A 21,832-nucleotide genomic window follows, 5' to 3' on the forward strand; every position below is an offset into this window, starting at 1 on the left:
CATCCGATGACCCTATGAACATTTCTTCAGCAATGTTCAATAGACGAAAAACCTTGTCTTTCAGTTCCATAACACCCGCACTCCTCTTCACCCGATGGCATTTTCACCTTTGCTTCATTTCCTCTAATAAAAGCGTTGTAAATTAGTTAAGCACTAATTCCTTACCATGACAACCACCTCGCTTCCCGGAACTACGTAGTGTTCTAATACGTCAGTTCTTATCCTGGATACTTCTGGGAAAACGAGTCACCAATATCTCACTGTCATTCATTTGCCACAGTTATTCCTCTTAATATTCTCCAGCTTCACCTCCGTCTTAACATCCATGCTATTCTTTCCTTTTGATTGACAAATCAACCCAACTTGCTGAAGATCCATACCAGCTTGCAATAAATTTCAATATTGCCAAGTTAACCACATTCTCAAATCCATGTAACCTTCTTAGAATCTGTCCAGCACATAAAATGAATACCCCGCACTGGCATCACTAACTTCCACTTTAGAATGTTTATTCTCCCTTTATATTCTGTTTATCAGGACCGTTGAAATGACCATTTTGAATAACTTTTAAAAATGTTCCATCTCGTTACCTTGCAGATCCATATACATACTTCATTTACACTCATATCCATATTCCTTCAGCTATCAAAAATATCATAAAATAACTCTTTTCCCATTTCCCCCCCCCCCAATAATACATCACTATTTAAATTCTCCAGCCAGAATTATGATGACATTGGCTGTTCTTGTTCATTAATGAATTTTTGTAATTCATCTGGCTCATTAAAAGTGAAAGATTTATTACCCACTGTAACTTTCATTATCGCAGGGTAAACCAACCCATATTTAGCTCCCATTTCTCTCAATTGGGGTCTTAGCTCCAGAAACCTTTTCCTTTTTAGTGCAGTATTTCTTGCAAAATCTGGGACCAGATGTATCTGAGCTTCTTGATACTTTAAACTTTTATTTTGTTTCGCCAATTGAAACACTTCAATAACCTGTTGATGCCTTAGTGGCCTAGGTCCCCTCTGTTTTTCTAATCTTCTCGTAGGGACTCTATGTGCCCTCTCCACTTCAACCGGAAACTTTGATTTCAACGGAAGTAATTTAGGCAGTAAATTTTCTATAAAGGATACCGCATTTCCTTTTTCCGTCCCTTCCGGTAGCCCCAGCAAACGCAAGTTACTCCTCCTCTGGCGGTTAGCACAATCTTCCAGTTCTCTGGTGAGTAATTCAATTTTCTTCCTGTCCGTTTTACCAAGGCTAACTTCTGATTCAACCTCAATCATTCTCTCTTCTATGTTGTGTGCCTTCATTTCCAGCATTTCCATTTTTTTATTTAATGTCGAAACCTCCTCAGTCAATTTATTAACCTTTTTTTCCGTATTCAGTACAATCTCTTTAATCTCCTTCAACTCCTTCATTATCTTGCTATCACCATTCTTGGAAACCGTCTCTTGATCCGTCTTCGCTCTTTTACTACTTCCCGGTAACGCGAAATAATTTTTACTTTGTTTTCCCGTCGCCATCACTTCTTCTTATCTCTTATTCACTATTAACTGTTCAAATTTAACAATTTTCCTGTGACTTTTAAATCTTTCAAATTCTTTCACCACGGAGCTCCTTTACTACCCGACCTTCCTCATGCGTGCCCAAGCCACGCCCTAAAAATAACTTTTTACCCTCCCCCTACGTATAAATGTACTTTCAGTGGAAAATGATGTCTATTCATTACAATAATTCAACCACTTTGCTACATTCTCTGATGGCACTAATTTGTTTTGGGTTTTTTTTAGAATTATGTAGAAGAAAAGCTTATTCCCACTTGGAACTGGATGGTCAGCATCATGGATTCCACAGAAGCACAGTTGCGTTATGGCTCTGCATTGTCATCTGCTGGAGATCCTGGACACCCCAGCCATCCTCTCCATGCATCTCAGAATTCAACGCGCAGGGAAAGGATGACAGCTCGTGAGGAAGCTAGTCTAAGAACACTTGAGGGCAGAAGGTGTGTAATCCTTTTCATTTCATTCTATTGTTTGTTTTTTTTCTTTCTCATAAGAACACAAGAATAGCCTTACTGGGTCAGACCAATGGTCCAACAAGCCTAGCAGCCCATTCTCATGGTAGCCAATCCAGGTCACTAGTACCTGGCCAAATCCCAAGGAGTAGCAATATTCCATGCTACCGATACAGGGCAAGCAGTGGCTTCCCTCAGGTCTTTCTCAATAACAGACTATGGGCTTTTCCTCCTGGAAATTTTCCAAACATTTCTTAAAACCAGCTATGCTATCTACTCTTAACACAACCTCTGGCAAATGCGTTCCAGAGCTTAACTGTTCTCTGAGTGAAAAAATATTTCCTCCTATTGGTTTTAAAAGTATTTCCCTATAACTTCATTGAGTGTCCCATAGTCTTTGTAATTTTTAACAGAGTGAAAAATCGATCCACTTGTACCCGTTGTACTCCACTCAGGATTTTTTAGGCTTCAATCATATCTCCCCTCAGCTGTCTCTTTTCCAAGCTGAAGAGCCCTAACCGTTTTAGTCTTTCCTCTTACAAGGGGAGTTCCATCCATTTAGTATCAATACTTGATTAAACCCATTCCAACAATGCTGCTGTCAACAAGTTAATTGACACAAAATTTAAGATGTCTTCCCTCTCTGAGATACACTCATAGCATATGATACGATGCAATTATAAAATATACATACTTGATATTGATCTAACTGTGCCATTTTCAAGACACAGACCATAGAATCCACCCAGTACTGGCTTCCCAACTAATTGAGTTACCATCTAAATACTGCTGAGTTTAGTTTTTATTTCATTCTCTTTCCATAGAGAGAGTCATTGTGTTTGTCCCACACATTGTTTTTGTAGGGGTGCCTCAGCTGGTGGTCAGACCTCCTGCTTAGAGAACCAGTAGAGTTTGTTCTGAACCCCTCCCCCCCAAAAAAAACCCCAAATCCTGAGGCTGTGCCGGTCTAAAGGGCTTTTTCCATTTGAATTTGCTGTATTTTACTGTATTTTTTTCTGCTAACTGGCACTTTTCTCCTAGCTAGGTCTTGTATTATGCAATGAACACTTTGCAGGGGAAAAAGTGCTCCAGACGCGAGGCACTCTCGGACAGCCTCTGAAGCGCTGTGCCGGCCACAGCAGAGGGGAATCCTTGTCAGCATCGGGTACTGGCGGCCAGGGATTCCCTCTGCAAGTGCCTCGCGAGTCAGCAGTGCACAGTGGGGAACCCCGGCTTCCTCCGCCGTCCACGCAGGAGGTTTCCCAGCCGCCAAAGATCAGGGCAAAAAGGATTCCCTTACCATCGAAGCTGCTGGGAACTCCCTTACCACTGCTGCCGGCTTGCCTGCTTTAGCAGCTGGGGCAATTCAGGCCTCTCAGTTGCTGCAGACTTCCGGAGCTCCTTTTTTGGCAGTTTTGGCTCCAATTTTGGCGGAAAGCACCTCTATTTTTTCTGTGACCTTCCCCCTGTATTGGAGAGACAGGGGCAGATTACTGCTGGGTTCCCTACTGTGGCAGGAAGTCCCATGGGGCTGCCAGGGGGGTTTTCCCTAGATTATGTTTTAGTACTCTGTAAGGCTTTTCTGAATGCGACCGGAGGTCTTGCTTCCACCTCGGGAGAGGTTTGCCCTCTACGGTTCAGCCACAATCTGTTCCAGTTTTGTCCCCCTCTACTCCTTTCTCGTCCAAGTGGCCGCGGGTCTTTTGGGATGATGATTTTTCTTAAGAGGAGCAGAATTTGGTAGATGAGGACCTGAACCTTTGGGGTGATCCTCTTGGAGGAACATATTCCGTTAGCAGTGGCATTTTTTAGTGGGACGAGCTTCACAAGCTTATTTCGAGGAAACCGAGAAGGAGCCCCCTTATGTGGTGAATTCCTTACTTTTGGGGATCTGCTTGGCTTCCCGCTCTTTTCCTGTGCATCAGGATATTCAGGATATTGTGCTCGCACAGTGGCAGGTGCTGGAGGCCCCTTTTTTCGTTCCATGGCCCACCTATATCCATCCCGGAGGTGGATTGGGACACCTTAAAGTTGCCTATGGTGGACTTGGTGGTCTCGGCCATCGTGTAGCGGCATACTGTGCCTGTTGAGGGCGGCTCTGCTTTGAGGGTCCCTGAGGAGCGTAAGTTGGCGGCTTCCCTCGATGTTGTGAGGTGGTCATGGGCTCACATGCGTGCTCTTCAGTATGCTCTTCTTCAGAGGTGGTCACCTCAGAGGCATAGTCTGGATCACTCTGTTCAGCTTCCGGGCTTAGCTCAGGGCAATCGTTGTTGGTGGCTCCAGACCCCCCATCTTGTACAAGGGGCGAGTCTGGATCAGCCACAGTGGACGGTGCTGCTCATGGATGCCAGTCTTCTCGGTTGGGGAGCTCAGTGTCTAGGTCACTCAGCTCAAGGCACCTGGTCCACGGAGGAGGCTTCTTGGTTGATCAATATCTTGGAGACCAGAGCCATCCATCTGGCGTTGCTAGCCTTCCAGTCCTTTCTGATGGGCAAGTCAGGGTTCTGTTGGACAATGTCATGGCGGTGGCCTATGTCAATCATCAGGGGGATACCAGGAGCAATTTGGTGGCACAAGAGGCGGCTCTGCTCATGGTCTGGGCAGAGTCACACCATCAAGAAATATCAGCATTCCACATAGCCAGAGTGGAGATTGTTCAAGGGGACTTCCTAAGTCATCACTTGCAAGATCCCGAAGAGTGGTGTCTCAGCCCGGTGGCTTTTCAGATGATAGTGCAGTCTTGGGGTCAGCCCCTCATGGATCTGATGGCCACAAGTGTCAATGCCAAAACACCCCACTTCTTCAGTCATCGCAGAGATGGTCAGGCCGAGGGCCTGGATGCTCTGGTTCAACCATGGCCAACGGAGGGGCTGTTGTATGTGTTCCCTCCGTGGCCATTAGTAGGCAGAGTTCTCTGCATAATTTGCCATCCGGGCCTTGTGGTTCTGGTGGCTCCGGATTAGCCTCGATGACCGTGATATGTGGATCTGGTGAGGCATCTGGTGGCGGATCCTCTGCCTCTCTTGGTGACCTTCTGACTCAGGGTCCCATTCCAATTTTCGATCCCAGTCCCTTCTGTCTTACGGCTTGGCTCTTAAAAGGAGTCGCCTAGGTAAGAAGGGGTATTCAGATAAAGTGATCTCAATTCTCTTGGTGTCCTGGAGGCTTTCCACCTCTCAGGCTTATGTGAGGGTTTGGCATCTATTTGAGGAGTGGTGTGCTGCGCATGGAATGGTCTCTTTTCACGCTTCCCTGCCTAACATCTAGAGTTTTTGCAGGATGGCCTGGACAGGAGCCTGTCTTGGTCTTCTCTCCAGGTTCAGCTTGCGGCATTGTCAGCGTTTTGATTGCCATTCCTGATGTGACTGCTTCTTGCGTGCAGCCAAATTGCTCAGGTCTCCAGTATGACCCTCTGTTCCTTCTTGGGATCTGAATCTGGTTCTGTCAGTTCTAGTGCGCCTTCTATTCGGCGACTGCTCTTTGAAGGACCTTACTCTTAAAGCCATCTTCTTGGTGGCCGTTACTTCAGCTAGACGTGTTTGAGCTGCAGGCTTTCTCTTGTAGGGCTCCCTTCTTGGAGTTTTTTAGGGAACGGGTTATCTTGAGGCCTGTTCCTTCCTTTCTGCCAAAGGTAGTTTCTCCTTTTCATGTCAATTAGGCAGTGGTCCTCCCAGTGTTGGATAGCCAGAAGGGCTCTTCCGAGCTGAGATAGTTGCGCAAGTTGGATGTCAGTCGGGTCCTTCGCTTTTATGTGCAGAGAACCCAGGAGATCAGGAAATCAGATCATCTCTTTGTCCTTCTAGCACAGTGGTCTCAAACTCGCAGCCCGGGGGCCACATGCGGCCCACCAGGTCCTATTTTGAGGCCCTCGGTATGTTTATCATAATCACAAAAGTAAAATAAAATTGTTTTGATCATATGTCTCTTTACCTATAAATTACAATATTATTATTAAAACAGCCAAAAGGAAAGATTTATAAACTATAAAGTGTTTTATCTCATGCAAAATTGTCATTTCTTTAATAAGAAGAAATTAACTATTCTTTCTGCGGCCCTCCAAGTACCTACAAATCCAAAATGTGGCCCTGCAAAGGGTTTGAGTTTGAGACCACTGTTCTAGCGGGTCCTCGTAAGGGGGGATAGCTCTTCTAAGGCTACTATTGCTTCTGCTTATCTTCTGAAGAAGAAGCCTGTTCTAGAATTTCTCAAGGCTCCTTCCACTAGGGGTCAGGCAGCTTCTTGGGCTGAGTCTTCTCTAGTGCCTCCAGTGGATATTTGCAAGGCTGCAGTTTGGTCTTGTCTAAATTCCTTTGTGAGACACTACTGTGTGGATGTTCAAGCGCATCGGGATGCAGTATTCGGTGAACATGTTATGTTGTCAGCCCTTCGGGTGTCCCACCCTTAATGGATACTACTTTGGTACGTCCCATTCATAAGGACTATATTAGTCTACCAGGCGATATAGAAGGAGAAATTAGGTTCTTACCTGCTAATTTTCTTTCTATTAGCCTGTAGACTGGTATAGTCCCCCACCCTATCTGTCTTTGTGCGGTGATTGCAGGTTTTTGTTTTGCTCACGTGCAGATTTTAGGGTTTTCTGCAGGTTCTAGTATTTTTCTAGGGCTGGGGAGAAGTAAGAACAGCGGCTATGGCTTAGTTGGTGAGCTGTGGGGATGTTTTCTATACCAGGATTCAGTTCTACACATGTTCCAACAGTAGTTTACCAGTGTTTGTTGTTTTTACACTCCTGTTCGGAGTGTGTTATACTGTTTTCAGTTGAAGTCTTTCCTAGGTTCTGCTGGCTATTTGGCAAACTGGTGGATTGGATTGCAAGAGGGGAAGCTAACCTGATATACAAGTTTGTTGTCAGTCTCCACCTGCTGGTAATAGTGAGGTATATAACCCATTCATAAGGACTATACCAGTCTACTGGCTAACAGAACGAAAATTAGCAGGTAAGAACCTAATTTCTCCTTCTTCAACTTATTTTTTACACAATAACACCCAGATGTATGGTGGAAGGTGATGTTAGGAATTGATAACAATAGTTTATCTGTTATCATGACAATGAAAACTCGAATAGACATTTATTTTTAAAAAAATAGTCCAATTTATCATCTTGGTACGGATTTGGAACACGGGGTTGATGTCTTAAGGCTTCTTTCTTGTAGTAACACAATTACCGACAGTTCTACAGCAGTCGGGTATTAGGATCGGTAAAACTCGAAGTTAAATAGCCAAGCAATGTAAGTGAATCAATCGCTTGGCTATTTTGCATGGGGTTTTACTAATTTACATGGCCGTATCAGAAAATGGGCAATCGAGAGGAAAAACACGCAGTGGGCCGTTTTGTGAATCGGGTCAGTTAGCAGCGATCCAGTCTCGTAAAGTCCTTTTGCAGTTTTTCACAATCCTTTTATGATTTAATAACTTTGAATAACTGTGTGTCATCAGGAAATTTAATTATGTTACTAATTATCACATCTCCATTTCAATTATATGTTAAAAAACAGTAGTCCCAACATGTCCTCTGAAAATACACAATAAGTTTTTATGGGAGCTATTGGGCTCTCTCTTTACATTACAGTCCTTCAAACTCATACCACTGAAGTCAGGCTCAAACTTGCATGATTGATCATTATATGATATAAAATTTAACCTGCAGTGCTCCTTGTTACCCTGGGCAAGTCACTTAATCCCCCATTGCCCCAGTACATTAGACAGAGTGTGAGCCCACTTGGACAAAAAGGGAAAAATGCTTGAGTACCTGAATATAAACCACTTCGGCTATAAGTGGTATAGAAATAACATAAATAAACCTCAGATTCTGACCAGGCTGAGTTTTGAAATTTGTCATGTAGTGGAGCTGAACAAAACTATTTGGCATTGTTATCTTCCTTATTGAGTGGTTCTTTATGGAGTGGACGAATAGTGTAATGGTTAGAGCAACAGGCCAAGAATCAGGAGACCTGGTTGAAATACTACTGCAGCTCTTTCTGATCTTGGGCAAGTCATTTAACCCTCCATTGCCTCAGATACAAACTCAATTGTGAGCCTTCCAGGGACAGAAAAATACCTACTGTATTCTTCATTTGGGCTTGTGGTATAAATTTAAATTAATAAATGTTCCCTGATTAATTGTCTTATTGCTTCATCCGTCCACTCAGCTGTTAGTGGAGGAAGCATGGCTTTACCCAAGGAAGCCATTTATAAAGTACAGTAAAACCTTGGTTTACGAGCATAATTCATTCCGAAAACATGCTTGTAATCAAAACACTCGTATATCAAAGCGAATTTCCTCATATGAAATAATGGAAACTTTAATACATAATACTATACGTACTTGTATTGCAAGACCTTGCTCATTTAGAACAGTCATTACACTCCTGCAGCATCAGAGAGAACGATCGGCTCAGTTGTAATGATGTGACGCGTGTATACTATATATACTCGTATTGCAAGACTTTGCTTGCTTAGAACAGTCACTACACTCTTGCAGCACCAGAGAGAGAAGAACCATCGGCTCAGTTGTGATGTGTGTATACTGTATATACTTGTATTGCAAGACCTTGCTTGTATATCAAGTTAAAATTTAATCAAATGTTTTGCTTGTCTTGCAAACCAAGTTACTTGTAATCCAAGGTTTTACTGTAATTGCTTAGATTTGCTTTATTTAATATAATTTTGTTTTCTGAATTATTTTGTTTTGCTCTCCAGAAAAGCAGCTGTTTTAAAAAATTTTCCATGAGTGTTTTACATGTGTATCTTTATCTTCTTCTGCAGACGAGCTACTTTACTGAGCGCCCGGCAGGGAATGATGTCAGCACGGGGTGATTTCTTAAATTATGCACTCTCATTGATGCGGTCTCACAATGATGAGCATTCGGATGTTCTTCCAGTCTTGGATGTTTGCTCGTTGAAACACGTAGCATATGTTTTTCAGGCTCTTATTTACTGGATTAAAGCAATGAATCAACAGACAACACTGGACACACCACAGCTGGAACGGAAAAGGTATCTAAATCAATATTTAATAAACAGCTTGCACTGTCCAAAGGTAAGTATTCTGTACTGATTACTTCCCCCCACATTTGCCATAGCATGGCCTTCTGTGCTTGACTTAGGAAGTTTGGTGTCAGTGTGTCCAGAGAATTTTGATGCACATCCACAAAGCCTTTTGCATACTCCTCTCTATAATTCAGTTTCATTACTTTTTTCAAAAATGAAAGGTTTAAAAATTTCCTCAAGTAAGAAATCATGAAGCAGAGAGAATGGTCTTTGTCCAGTGATCTACATGTGGAAATTACCGTGTTTCCCCCAAAATAAGACCTAGCATGATTTTCGGATAGGTCTTAATATAAGCCCCACCCCAAAAATAAGCCCTAGTTAGATTGCCCCCGAAACCTCTAGAATTGTACACAATATTCTAAATGAGGTCTCACCAGAGTCTTATACACAGGCATCAATACCTCCTTTTTTCTACTGGCCATACCTTTCCCTATGCAACCTAGCATCCTTCTAGTTTTCACCGTCACCTTTTCAACCTGTTTGGCTACCTTAAGATCATCACATACAATCACACCTAAGTTCCGCTCTTCCGTCGTGCACATAAGTTCTTCATCCCCTAAACTGTACCGTTCACTCAGGTTTTTGCAGCCCAAATGCATGATCTTGCATTTCTTAGCATTAAATTTTAGCTGCCAAATTTCAGACCATTCTTCAAGCTTTGCCAGATCGTCATTCTTGTTATTCATACCATATGGCATGTCTGCTCTATTACAGATTTTGGTTATCATCTGCAAAGAGACAAATCTTACCCGACAACCCTTAAGCAATATCATTTATAAAAATGTTAAAAAGAACAGGCACAAGAACAGAACCTTGAGGCACACCACTGGTAACATCCCTTTCCTCAGAGTGATCTCCATTGATCACTACCCTCTTAACAGCAGCGTCGACAGCACCTTAAACAGGCTGCTTTGCGGTCTTCTCCCGCCGGGTCCTACCCTCTGCCGCATAACTGATGTCATCAACGACGCAACACAGGGAAGCCCTGGTGGGAGAAGATCGCGAAGCAGCCTTTTTAGAGTGCTGCCAACACTGCTGTTTGGAGGGAGGTATGTCAATTTCGCGGTGAGAGATAACAAGGGTTAGGCTGCACGGGGGGATGGGAGGGATAGAAAGGTGTTGTTCAAGGGTTCTGCTGCACAGGGGAGATGGGAGGGAGGGATAAAAAGATGCTGAAGAGGGAAGACACAAGGGGATGGGTGAGAGGAGAGGAAAAATGCTGCACATATGAAGGAGATAAAGGAAAAAGAAAGAATTGGAGTGGAGGAGAGGAAGGGAGAGATGAGAAAGACATGGGGGAATTCACTGCTTGCCCTGGATTGGTAGCATGGAATAATGCTACTCCTTGGGTTTTGGCCAGGTACTAGTGACCTGGATTGTCCACTGTGAGAATGGGCTACTGGGCTTGATGGTCCATTGGTCTGACCCAATAAGGCTATTTTTATGTTCTTATATCATTGTGCATGAAAAAAAAATACATCCCCCCAAAATAAGCCCTAGTACGTGTTTTGGCCCCCAAATTAATGTAAGACACTGTCTTATTTTTGGGAAAATACGGTAATAAGTATGTTGGCCCCTTTCAGCACTAATTAACTATGTAGGGGTCATTCCATGTCAAGTGGACCAAAACTGAAAACCACCTACACTCGACCCTCTTGAAATCCAACCAAATTTTACAGTGGTATTGAGTCTCAAATGAAACTCTCTAAAAAATTTTGGATCTATCTCAATTTGGTCAGGAGCTAGGGGTGGTTGAACAAAAGCAATCGAGTCACTCCCATGCCTTGTGTGACCTAAAATGCCAACTTTGCTTAAGCACTGCGGCAGAAGGAAACTACCTAGGAGTCTGAAATTTTGTAGTTTGGTACACCTTGGGGCAAGTTTCTGTGCCAAGTTTGAAATCTTTTGCGAATGTGCTTGCATTTCTACAGAAAAGTTCACAAAAGAAAATTTTTGGCAAAGTTTGGCTCCATACTGCTGCTGGTAGGTAAGTCAGTTGAGGGTACAACTTTACCAGCAGACATGTACCATGAGGTACTTCCAAGATTTGCAGTACGAGCCTTTACAGTGAAGTGAAGCCGAAGATATGATCATTCAAAAAATATGGCTTTATGCATTTATGAAAATTTTCACTTTTTCAGATTCAAATATCTCTAATGTGTAGGTTTTTTTGGGGGAGGGGGGGTTATATCATTTGAAAGAGCATGTTTTTTGCTTCAGAAGCAATCCTGTTTCATCTTGGACCCAATCTTTCTTTGAGAATTGATGGTTTAAAGATAAGCATTACTTGCTTGCGTAAACATGCTATGCTGGAGGGTCATTGGCACTTCATTATGAAAGTGCAGTGGAATTATATTGATCTGAAAACTCATAACCAAGCTTTGCCAGCCACAAGTACTTGTCTCATACTATACTTAGCGTTTGACAAACTTTCTGTGCACTTTTGCAAGATGACAGTCAAAACATGCATGCATTAGCTTGCACAAACTACTTACTGCGTGCAAGCCCAAACGCATAATCATGTGATTCACAAGAATGCACACATAGCTGTAGTAATGTGTCTGATACATGCAGCTTTTCTGAACATGTTCTGACTTTCAACTATCACAGCACAGTGGCTGTATGAACAAGTCTGGCTTCAGCAGAGGAAGATCTTGCTTGACAAACTTACTGCACTTCTTACTGCGAATTAAGAAGCCCTATGAGTACTAATGATTTTTAAGGATGGGACATGAAGAAGGTGCTGAGATGCAGATCTTAAAGTTCTCGGAGGGTCATGAGGAATAAGAAACTTAAGAATAAAAGCAGGTTCCTTGGTGTTCATAGTTTTAAAGGAGATTAAAGCAATTTTATATGTAATACGATGATGGATTGGTAACGTGTGCACTTTTTAGCAAAGGGGTAACGTGGTCAAATTTTTTCTTGTTTGTTATTTTTATGGCAGTGTTTTGTATTAATTGTAAGTGTCAAATGTCTTTTTGACAGATATCTTTATATAAGGAATTGCAATAATTAAGTTTTCAAATTATGAGGGAGTAAATTAAAATGTTAAGAGACTGAGGATCAAGAATGTTGGCTAAGGATCTGATTATTCTGAGTTTCCAGAAACAATTCATGACAACTGCACTAATCTGAAGGCGATAGAACAGTTTATTGTCGATCGTTACACCAAGGATTTAGATTGAACTAACGGAATTTATCGATGTGCCATTAATAGTAATCGGAGATGTTGGGTGAATATTTTCTTTCCATGGAAAAAGAAGACAGTTGGTTTTGAAGATATTTAACAAAAGCATATTATCACAAAGCCATTGGCTAATCTTATCAAGTTTTGAATTGACCAGATTGATGTCATTAGAATTGGATGCATCAATGGGATGGACAATCTGAATATCCGTGTAAGTGTATGCGGTAAGACCGATAGATTGGCATAAAGTAAGCAAAGGGGCCAGGTAGATATTGAAAAGTAGAGGGGAGAGTATTGATCCTTGAGGGATGCTGAAGTTATTTTTAAATACAGTTGATACTACAGAGGTACGATTTGAAAAATAAGAAGAGAACCAGTCAAGGATTTGTTTAGAAATTCCAACAGCGGCAAGTTTGTATGTCAATTTGTCAAATCTATGTAACTTATTGTGAAAATTAGTATATGTGTGTACTTTTTTTTAATTATGTAAATCGCTTAGTAAATTAAATAAGCGATTCAATAAGTTAAAAAATAAACTTGAGAAACTAAACTATCGTATCAAAAGCGGCTGAGAGATCTAAAGAGAGAAGAATAACAGATTTGTGCTGGTCTAGTGCTTTCTTTACTGTTTTGATTATAGGATAGATTAAAGAATGTTTCCAAACTGATGGTATTGTTGCTGTGGTGACGCTTTTGGTAATTAGTTTAAGTATAAATGGGCCAAAAATGGAAAAATGATGTTTTAAGATAAATGGTGGGATGGACTCAGAATTTGAACCTTTGGGGTTTAGAGACTGTATAATGTGCTGAATGTCATTTAGAGAAGGAAGCTTGCCTTTGGCTTGTTGCTTTCCTTCTATTTTTTCTGTGCAGCATCTGGTTCTTACCCTAATTAGGCTATGCCTATGTGGATTTTGGAAACTTACTTTGCACTTGCTGACATGTACAACTTGCTTTGCTCTATTTTCATTGGGTTCTCACACTGATATTTTTCACCTTACTTTTATTCTGTATTTTTAGGTGACTCTTTATCTTATGAAGACTAATAATAAGCTAGATCCCTGCAGTATTGGAATCTATGATAGTTATCAGTGCCAGAAACCATCTACCTTCTGTTCTGGAGAAAGCTGCTTGAAGTTTATTTCTGATTTCTCTTTGCCTGACCAACAATTAATTAAAAGATGCTCTGGACTTTCTACTTTGTCCATGGAATCTAATATCTATACTCATCATGAAGCCTTGATTCTGATGAAGTTTGAATTTCTACAGAAAAACTGCTGTAATCCGTTCAGAAAACAGATTCACAGCAATATCAAAGGCCTACGCCCAATTGATCTTCCTACAGCTGATCATTTAAAAGCAATCACAAGGCATGAGTTTAAACCAGGCCAAAAGCTTTGCCCAAGATGCAGGCAAGACTTGCATGTCAAACTGCAAGATCTAAGTAGCCCTAAGTCTGATTCTGACAGTGATGACCCTACCAATGCATCTGAAAACCTCAATGCCAGCTTTTTACCACTAGGAATCTCTCTAATCTAATCTAATCTAAACCTTAAGTTTATATACTGCATCATCTCCATGAGAATGGAGCTCGACACGGTTTACAAGAACTTAAAATAGTGGGTAGAGAAGAAGAAAAAGGATTACATGAACTTATGTGTAGAAGGGGGGAGAGAAAGGGGGGAAGGATAGAGCTACAATTTGCTGAAAAGCCAGGTTTTCAGTTTTTTGCGGAATAACTGAAGGGAGCTCAGGTTCCGCAGCGGGGTGGTGAGGTCGTTCCAAAGACCTGTGATTTTGAAGAGAAGGGATTTTCCCAGTTTGCCTGAATAGTGGATGCCGCGTGGAGAGGGGAAGGCTAGTTTAAGCCTTTGGGCAGTTCTGGAGGAGTCGGGACTGGAGGAGTTGAAAGACAGTGGGATAAGAGGAGGCAGGATTCCGTGAATGATCTTGAAAGCCAGGCAGGAACATTTGAAATGGATTCTGGAGATTATTGGGAGCCAATGAAGTTTGGCAAGGAGTGGGGAGGCATGGTCAGACTCTCCTCTAAAGATTCAACGGATTACCCTACCAATGCATCTGAAAACCTCAATGCCAGCTTTTTACCACTAGGAATCTCTCTAATCTAATCTAAACCTTAAGTTTATATACCGCATCATCTCCATGAGAATGGAGCTCGACACGGTTTACAAGAACTTAAAATAGTGGGTAGAGAAGAAGAAAAAGGATTACATGAACTTATGTGTAGAAGGGGGGAGAGAAAGGGGGGAAGGATAGAGCTACAATTTGCTGAAAAGCCAGGTTTTCAGTTTTTTGCGGATTAACTGAAGGGAGCTCAGGTTCCGCAGCGGGGTGGTGAGGTCGTTCCAAAGACCTGTGATTTTGAAGAGAAGGGATTTTCCCAGTTTGCCTGAATAGTGGATGCCGCGTGGAGAGGGGAAGGCTAGTTTAAGCCTTTGGGCAGTTCTGGAGGAGTCGGGACTGGAGGAGTTGAAAGACAGTGGGATAAGAGGAGGCAGGATTCCGTGAATGATCTTGAAAGCCAGGCAGGAACATTTGAAATGGATTCTGGAGATTATTGGGAGCCAATGAAGTTTGGCAAGGAGTGGGGAGGCATGGTCAGACTCTCCTCTAAAGATTCAACGGATTACCAAGCAAAATTCCTTAAGTTATGCTAAACGCAAACTCTCAAGCCTATAATGTAATTGCAGACCAAATTACAGTTATTGGTGACTTAACTCCAGTTGATATCAAAGCAGAACCAGAAAGTGGCCAATGTGAAAGGTGTTCTGACTATAACCTTCTATTGACTGAACTGAAGCAGAAGTTGGAACTATCTAGTAATGAGAAAATATAAATTCTCACTCTCGCTCCACACAGCTGGACTATTGAGAAAACTGCTTTGGAATCTGGCGTTTCAACAAGAATGGTTAAAAAGGCCAGGAAGCTGAAACAGCAGGGTGGCATTCTTGCTGTTCCAGCAATAAAGAGAGGAAAAGTGCTTCCTCAGCAGATTACACAGAAAGTCCTGGATTTATATGAACATGATGAAATCTCTAGACTATGCCCAAGCAAAAAAGATTGTCTCTGTTCAGATCAGTGGTGAAAAAGTGCAAAAGCAGAAAAGATTGCTATTATGCAATCTGAAGGAACTGTACACCACCTATCGCAGTCTGCATGGACCTTAAATTAGGTTTTCAAAGTTCTGTGAGCTTCAGCCAAAGTGGTGTGTCACAGTCAGTTCATCAGGGACTCATTCAGTCTGTGTCTGCACAATCCACCAGAATGTGAAACTTAAGCTTTCAGCAATTGCAGTTCCAGATGACTACAAGGTGTTTCTGAATAAAACTATCTGTGATATGAATTTAAAAAACTGCATGTTGAAGCAGTGTGAAGGTTAGCATGCCGCTGTACTGGGCCATGGTGCGCCCTCACCTGGAGTTCAGTCCATGAAGAAGGACACAGTACTACTCGAAAGGGTCCAGAGAAGAGCGACTAACATAGTAACATAGTAGATGACGGCAGATAAAGACCCGAATGCCCAACCCGATTCAATTTAAATTTTTCTAATTTTTTCTTCCTAGCTATTTCTGAGCAAGAATCCAAAGCTCTACCCGGTACTGTGCTTGTGTTCCAACTGCCGAAATCTCTGTTAAAACCTACTCCATCCTATCTAAACCCTCCCAGCCATTGAAGCCCTCTTTAGCCCATCGTCCCTCAAACGGCCATATACAGACACAAACCCTGCAAGTCTGCCCAGTACTGGCCTTAGTTCAATATTTAATATTATTTTCTGATTCTAGATCCTCCTTGATCATCCCATGCTTCTTTGAACTCAGTCACCGTTTTCCTCTCCACCACCTCTCTAAGATGGTTAAGGGGCTGAAGGAGTTGCCGTATGGTGAAAGATTAGAGAAACTGGGCCTTTTCTCCCTCGAACAGAAGAGATTGAGAGGGGACATGATCGAAACATTCAAGGTACTGAAGGGAATAGACTTAGTAGATAAGGACAGGTTGTTCACCCTCTCCAAGGTAGGGAGAACGAGAGGGCACTCTCTAAAATTGAAAGGGGATAGATTCCGTACGAACGTAAGGAAGTTCTTCTTCACCCAGAGATTGGTAGAAAACTGGAACGCTCTTCCGGAGTCATTCATAGGGGAAAACACACTCCAAGGATTCAAAACAAAGTTAGACAAGTTCCTGCTGAACCGGAATTTACTCAGGAAGGGCTAGTCTCAGTTAGGATGCTGGTCTTTGATCAGAGGGCCGCTGCGTGAACAGACTGCTGGGCAAGATGGACCACTGATCTGACCCAGCAGCGGCAGTTCTTATCAATATTAAACATTTGTGCGCGTATACAACTAATGCTTATCTTTGAAGCTTTAATTTTCACCAAAGAAAGGTCAGGGCCAAGATGAAACACCAAAAAAACCTACACATTAGAGATATTTGAATCTGAAAAACAGTGAAAATTTGCATAAATGAATAAAGCTATATTTTTTGAATGGTCATATCTTCAGCTTCACTTCACTGTAAAGGCTCGTTTTGCAAATCTTGGAAGTACCTCATGGTACATGTCTGCTGGTAAAGTTGTACCCTCAGCTGACTTCTACCAACAGCAGTATGGAGCCAAACTTTGCCAAAAATTTTCATTCGTGAACTTTTTTTGCCTACTTTGCTGACCTGTAGAAATGGAAGCACATTTGCAAAAGATTTCAAACTTGGCACAAAAACGTGCCCCAAAGCTGGTAACTTTGACATCGGTTCCGGGCAAGATGGTAGAAGCACTGATAAAGGACAGCATCTGTGAGCATATAAAAAAAATGGGCTGATGAAAGCGAGCCAGCATGGCTTCTGCAAGGGAAGATTGTGCCAAACAAACTTACTGCACTTCTTTGAGGGGGTAAACAGCCAGTTGGACAAAGGGGAACCTGTAGACATCATTTACCTCGACTTCCAAAAGGCCTTTGACAAGGTACCCCATGAGCGGTTACTTAGGAAGCTGTGGAACCACGGGGTAGAAGGGGACGTACACAGATGGGTCAAACACTGGTTGGCAGACAGAAGGCAGAGGGTTGGAGTGAAGGGTCACTACTCGGGCTGGAGGAGGGTCACGAGCGGAGTTCCGCAGGGGTCGGTACTCGGACCGCTGCTGTTCAATGTATTTAATGACCTGGAAACGGGGACGAAGTGTGAAGTTATAAAATTTGCGGATGACACTAAATTCTGTAGAAGGGTTAGAACTGCGGAAGAGTGTGAGGACCTACAAAGGGACCTAAACAAACTGGAGGAGTAGGCAAATAAATGGCAGATGGACTTCAATATAGGGAAATGCAAGATTATGCATATAGGGAAAAAGAACCCGACGTTCAGCTACCAAATGGGGGGATTAATATTAGAGGGAAGTAACCTTGAAAGAGATTTGGGTGTACTGGTGGACACAACAATGAAGTCAACAGCATAATGCGCAGCAGCCGCGAAGAAAGCTGTACTCACTTGAGGAAAGAAGAGAATGGGGAGATATGATTGAAACATATAAGTACATCACGGGACGCATCGAGTCAGAAGATGTTATTTTCTGGCTCATGGGACCCTCGACCACCAGAGGGCATCCGCTGAAAATCAGAGGAGGGAAGTTTCTTGGCGACTCCAGGAAATACTTCTTCACCGAAAGAGTAGTGGATCATTGGAACAGACTCCCACTCCAGGTGATAAAGGCCAGCAGCGTGACGGATTTTAAGAGAAAATGGGATACTCATGTGGGATCTTTAAGGGAGTAAATTCAGGGGAGGGGATACTTGGAATGGGCAGACTCTGCTGCTTTTTTCTATGTTTCTAATGTTGGGTATTATTAAAAAGGGTATTACGACCAGAACGAAAGAAGTCATCCGGCCGTTGTATCGGGCAATGGTGCGCCCGCACCTGGAGTACTGTGTTCAGTATTGGTCACCGTACCTTAAGAAGGATATGGCAATACTTGAGAGGGTCCAGAGGAGAGCAACACGAATGATTAAGGGCATGGAAAACCTTTCATACACTGAAAGATTGGAGAGACTGTGGCTCTTCTCCCTGGAAAAGCGGAGACTCAGAGGAGACATGATAGAAACCTACAAGATCATGAAGGGCAGAGTAGAGAGGGACAGATTCTTCAAACTTTCAAAACATAAAAAAAACAAGAGGGCATTTGGAAAAGTTGAAAGGGGACAGATTCAAAACGAATGCTAGGAAGTTTTTCTTTACCCAGCTTGTGGTGGACACCTGGAATGCGCTTCCAGAGGGCGTAATAGGACAGAGTACGGTACTGGGGTTCAAGAAAGGATTGGATAATTTCCTGCTTGAAAAAGGAATAGAGGGCTATAGATAGAGGATTACTGCACATATCTTGGACCTGTTGGGCCGCCGCGTGAGCGGACTGCTGGGCACGATGGACCTCAGGTCTGACCCAGTGGAGGCATTGCTTATGTTCTTAAGGTGTTGTACCAAGCTGCAAAATTTCAGACTCCTAGGTAGTTTCCTTCTGCTGCAGTCCAAAATTTATTGCAGAGTTTCATTTGAGACCCTAGACAACACCCCTGTAAAATTTGGTTGGCTTTCAAGGGGATCGAGCGTGGGCTTCAGGTCCTCTTGACATGGAATGACCTGTAAGGGAGGCTGTTATATGGTTAAACAGTACTGAGTGGGCCTTGCTTATATTTTCAATGGGACATAACAGATAATGTTGATAAAGATCAAGGCAGACCATAATCACACTACCCAGATAATGTTCAGAGTGGTCCAGATGCAAATTCAGGTGGAATAGGAGTTAACCAGTTATTGCCAGTATTCATAACTATCTGGTTAACTTAGGATAGCTTAAGACAGCAAAAAACTTAAGTTAACTGGGTAATACCCCTGCCAATGAATATTGGCAGTACTTGGGAACTCTACGCCTGGATATTCTGAAATTTTAAAATAACTATTTAAATATTTTATTTTGTGTACTGATTAAGAGGGGACTGATGTATTACATTTACATTCCAGTTTTATTGGATATACAATAAGAATTACTTAAAATTGTCAATTAAAATGTTATGGTATTTAATATAGATGGTACAGAGCTAGAGAAGTTGCATTGCTGTAAAACTGGAGCAGAACTTTAATTATATGCCCTAAATGTTGAAATGTAATTGAAGAGTTGCCTAATGGTTAGTACAGTGGACTGAGAATCAGGGGAACCAGATTTGAAACAGAGCTCCTTGTGACTATGGGAAAGCTACCTAACCATTTATTGCCCCAGATACAGAATATGTACAAGTATATAATATGTAAACCACTTTGATTGTATCCACAGAAAAGTAGTTTATCAAATTCCATCCCCTTAAAATCTGTTCTGTAGATTTTTCTCTCCTAAAAACTTTAAAATTAAAATATAAACATAAAATTTATATACCGCTATATACCTGGTAGTTTGATACAGTTGACAGAATTATCTAAAGGCTGAACATAACCAGTACCTAGTTCAAGTACAAGGATCCAAAGATCAATGCTTTATTAAAAACTTGTTGTAGAAATGGGTTTTCAAATCTGAATTGCTTGTATGAAGAGGACAATATAATGGGAAGCATCTCCCAGCTTAAATGGGCCGCCAGAAAAGTTAACAGGTTTGTCATACATGATTTTCACAGTTTTCCTTGTAAGGAGGGAAAGGAAAAGATAAAGGGCTAGATTCACTAAACCCACCGATCCTACCAGACCAGCTGATCCACAATGCGTCCTCATGCAAATGGAGGCAATTGGAGGCATGCCCCTCACCGATGACACGGATCGCTGGAGAGCTATCCCGACGCATACGCAGACCATCTACTCTGCCTGTAAATGGTCTGCGCATGAGTTTGCTGTCCATGCTTTTTTTTTTTTTTTTACTTTTTTACACGCGAGTCCATTGTTTTAACCCGCAGGTTTAAAGCGGGTTAAACCACGGGCTCGCACTGCAGGGAAGGGCGGAAAGCAGGAGAGTCAGGGCAGAGAGCGGGGTAGCCAGCAAGAGTCAGGGCAGAGAGAGTGTGGCGGCAAGCAGGAGAATTGGGGCAGGAGAATCATGGCAGAGAGAAGGAGATGCTTTACTGAAGTCAGCAGAGAGTCGGGGCAGAGACAGTGGGGCAGCAAGCAGGAGAATCGGGGCAGAGAGCAGTGCAGCCAGCATTGGACAGAGAGTGGGGTGGCCAGCATAAAAAAGTCAGGGTAGAGAGAGCGGGGCAGGGGGAGCAGGAGAGTCGGGGAAGAAAGCAGGGTTTTTTCTCAAGCGACTGGTCCTCACCAGTCGCTTGTTTTTGGATCGGCCAGCCCAGTCGGTGTGCCGCCTTTAGTTTAGTGAATCACGTCCTTCTTATTTTGCATGCCGTTTCCCCTCATTTGCATTTGCAGATCAGAGGATGATCAGCACAGAGGTTAATGAATCGGGTCGGTACACGATCACAAACACGATTGGTGGGCTTAGTGAATCTAGCCCAAAGAGTTTTTGTGCAAAGAGCAGGTGGGAGTAGCAAGTTCAAGCACTTCCATCATGTATTTTGTTAGAAGGCCATGAAGGGCCTTGTACATGAAGCAGCTGAATTTGAACAGTGGGCGGCCCTTGATGGAGAGCCAGTGAAGCTGTGAAGGGAAAGGGAGGCCAGATTGTCCCTCTTCACTGCACCGGAACACTTCCTTCTCCTCTTCAGTGGGAAACCCTGCCCCCTCCATCACCACCAGAGCCTCTTGGGGTATAGGATTCCAGACAGCTTAAGCTCATGAAATAAGTGTGTCCCCTGTGAAGTGCATCCACACATCTGCCTTTAAACCCCAGAAAAAAAACACGAGAGCACCTGCAAGGGCCCTCTGGGTGTCCTGGTCAGGATTTTGCTCCAGAATTTATTAGTATGATATATGAAGCGTACTTGAATTACAGTGGCTATATTGACTCTTCGTGGGCCATGGCATTGGTAGCACAAGGGGTGCCTACCCCTAAAAGTGCAGTTTCCCCACAGCAGAGCCATGTGAAAGAGATGGGGGTTCAGTCAGAATAGGACTAGGATGAAGTGGCTTCTGTTTCTATGCATTTATTTTCCCAGGCTGGGTCCTCAGTAGTAGGAGATTCTGCATCATACCTGGGAGGGCTAGGTCCCAACCAGGTGGTAGCCCTGGATATCAGAGAGGACCAAACTATGTGCAGGCTGTTGAAGCAGAAAGTGCTTTTGGAGATAATTACTGAGTCTCTCCAAGAGTTAAAGATAGAGCCTCCTCAGACCTCTACTGCTCAGTGCTCGCTTATGAGCAGCACTAAGGCTCAGACCATATGCTTTCCCTTCTATCCGGACATTATTAAGATATTGACAGATCATTGGGAGGTGCCCCTTTGGGTGGCTAAGTCCTTGATGAAACTTTACTCAATGGATGCTGATTTTCATCAGCTGTTTCTTCTGCCAAAGTTGGATTCCCTGGAGGCGCAGGTTACCAATCGTACCTCTCTCCACAGTGAAGGGTGTTGAAAAATACACTGGACCACAGGCTGGATTTTGTCCTTAAGAGACAATTTGAGG

The 21,832-nt window shown here is 42.8% G+C and overlaps 1 protein-coding gene across 8 annotated transcripts in view; it reads left to right on the plus strand.

The window, feature by feature from the left end:
- Positions 1 to 21,832, plus strand: part of UBR5 (ubiquitin protein ligase E3 component n-recognin 5) — a 1,080,924-nt gene that overhangs the window by 730,294 nt on the left and 328,798 nt on the right. For all 8 annotated transcript variants that reach the window (XM_033933084.1, XM_033933089.1, XM_033933086.1 and 5 more), the window contains 2 exons: positions 1,797 to 2,008; positions 8,804 to 9,034. In XM_033933084.1, the coding sequence (XP_033788975.1) occupies positions 1,797 to 2,008; positions 8,804 to 9,034 (443 nt within the window). The remainder of the gene's footprint in view (positions 1 to 1,796; positions 2,009 to 8,803; positions 9,035 to 21,832) is intronic.

This window comes from Geotrypetes seraphini, chromosome 2, assembly GCF_902459505.1.
Source record: "Geotrypetes seraphini chromosome 2, aGeoSer1.1, whole genome shotgun sequence".
NCBI lineage: Eukaryota > Metazoa > Chordata > Amphibia > Gymnophiona > Dermophiidae > Geotrypetes > Geotrypetes seraphini.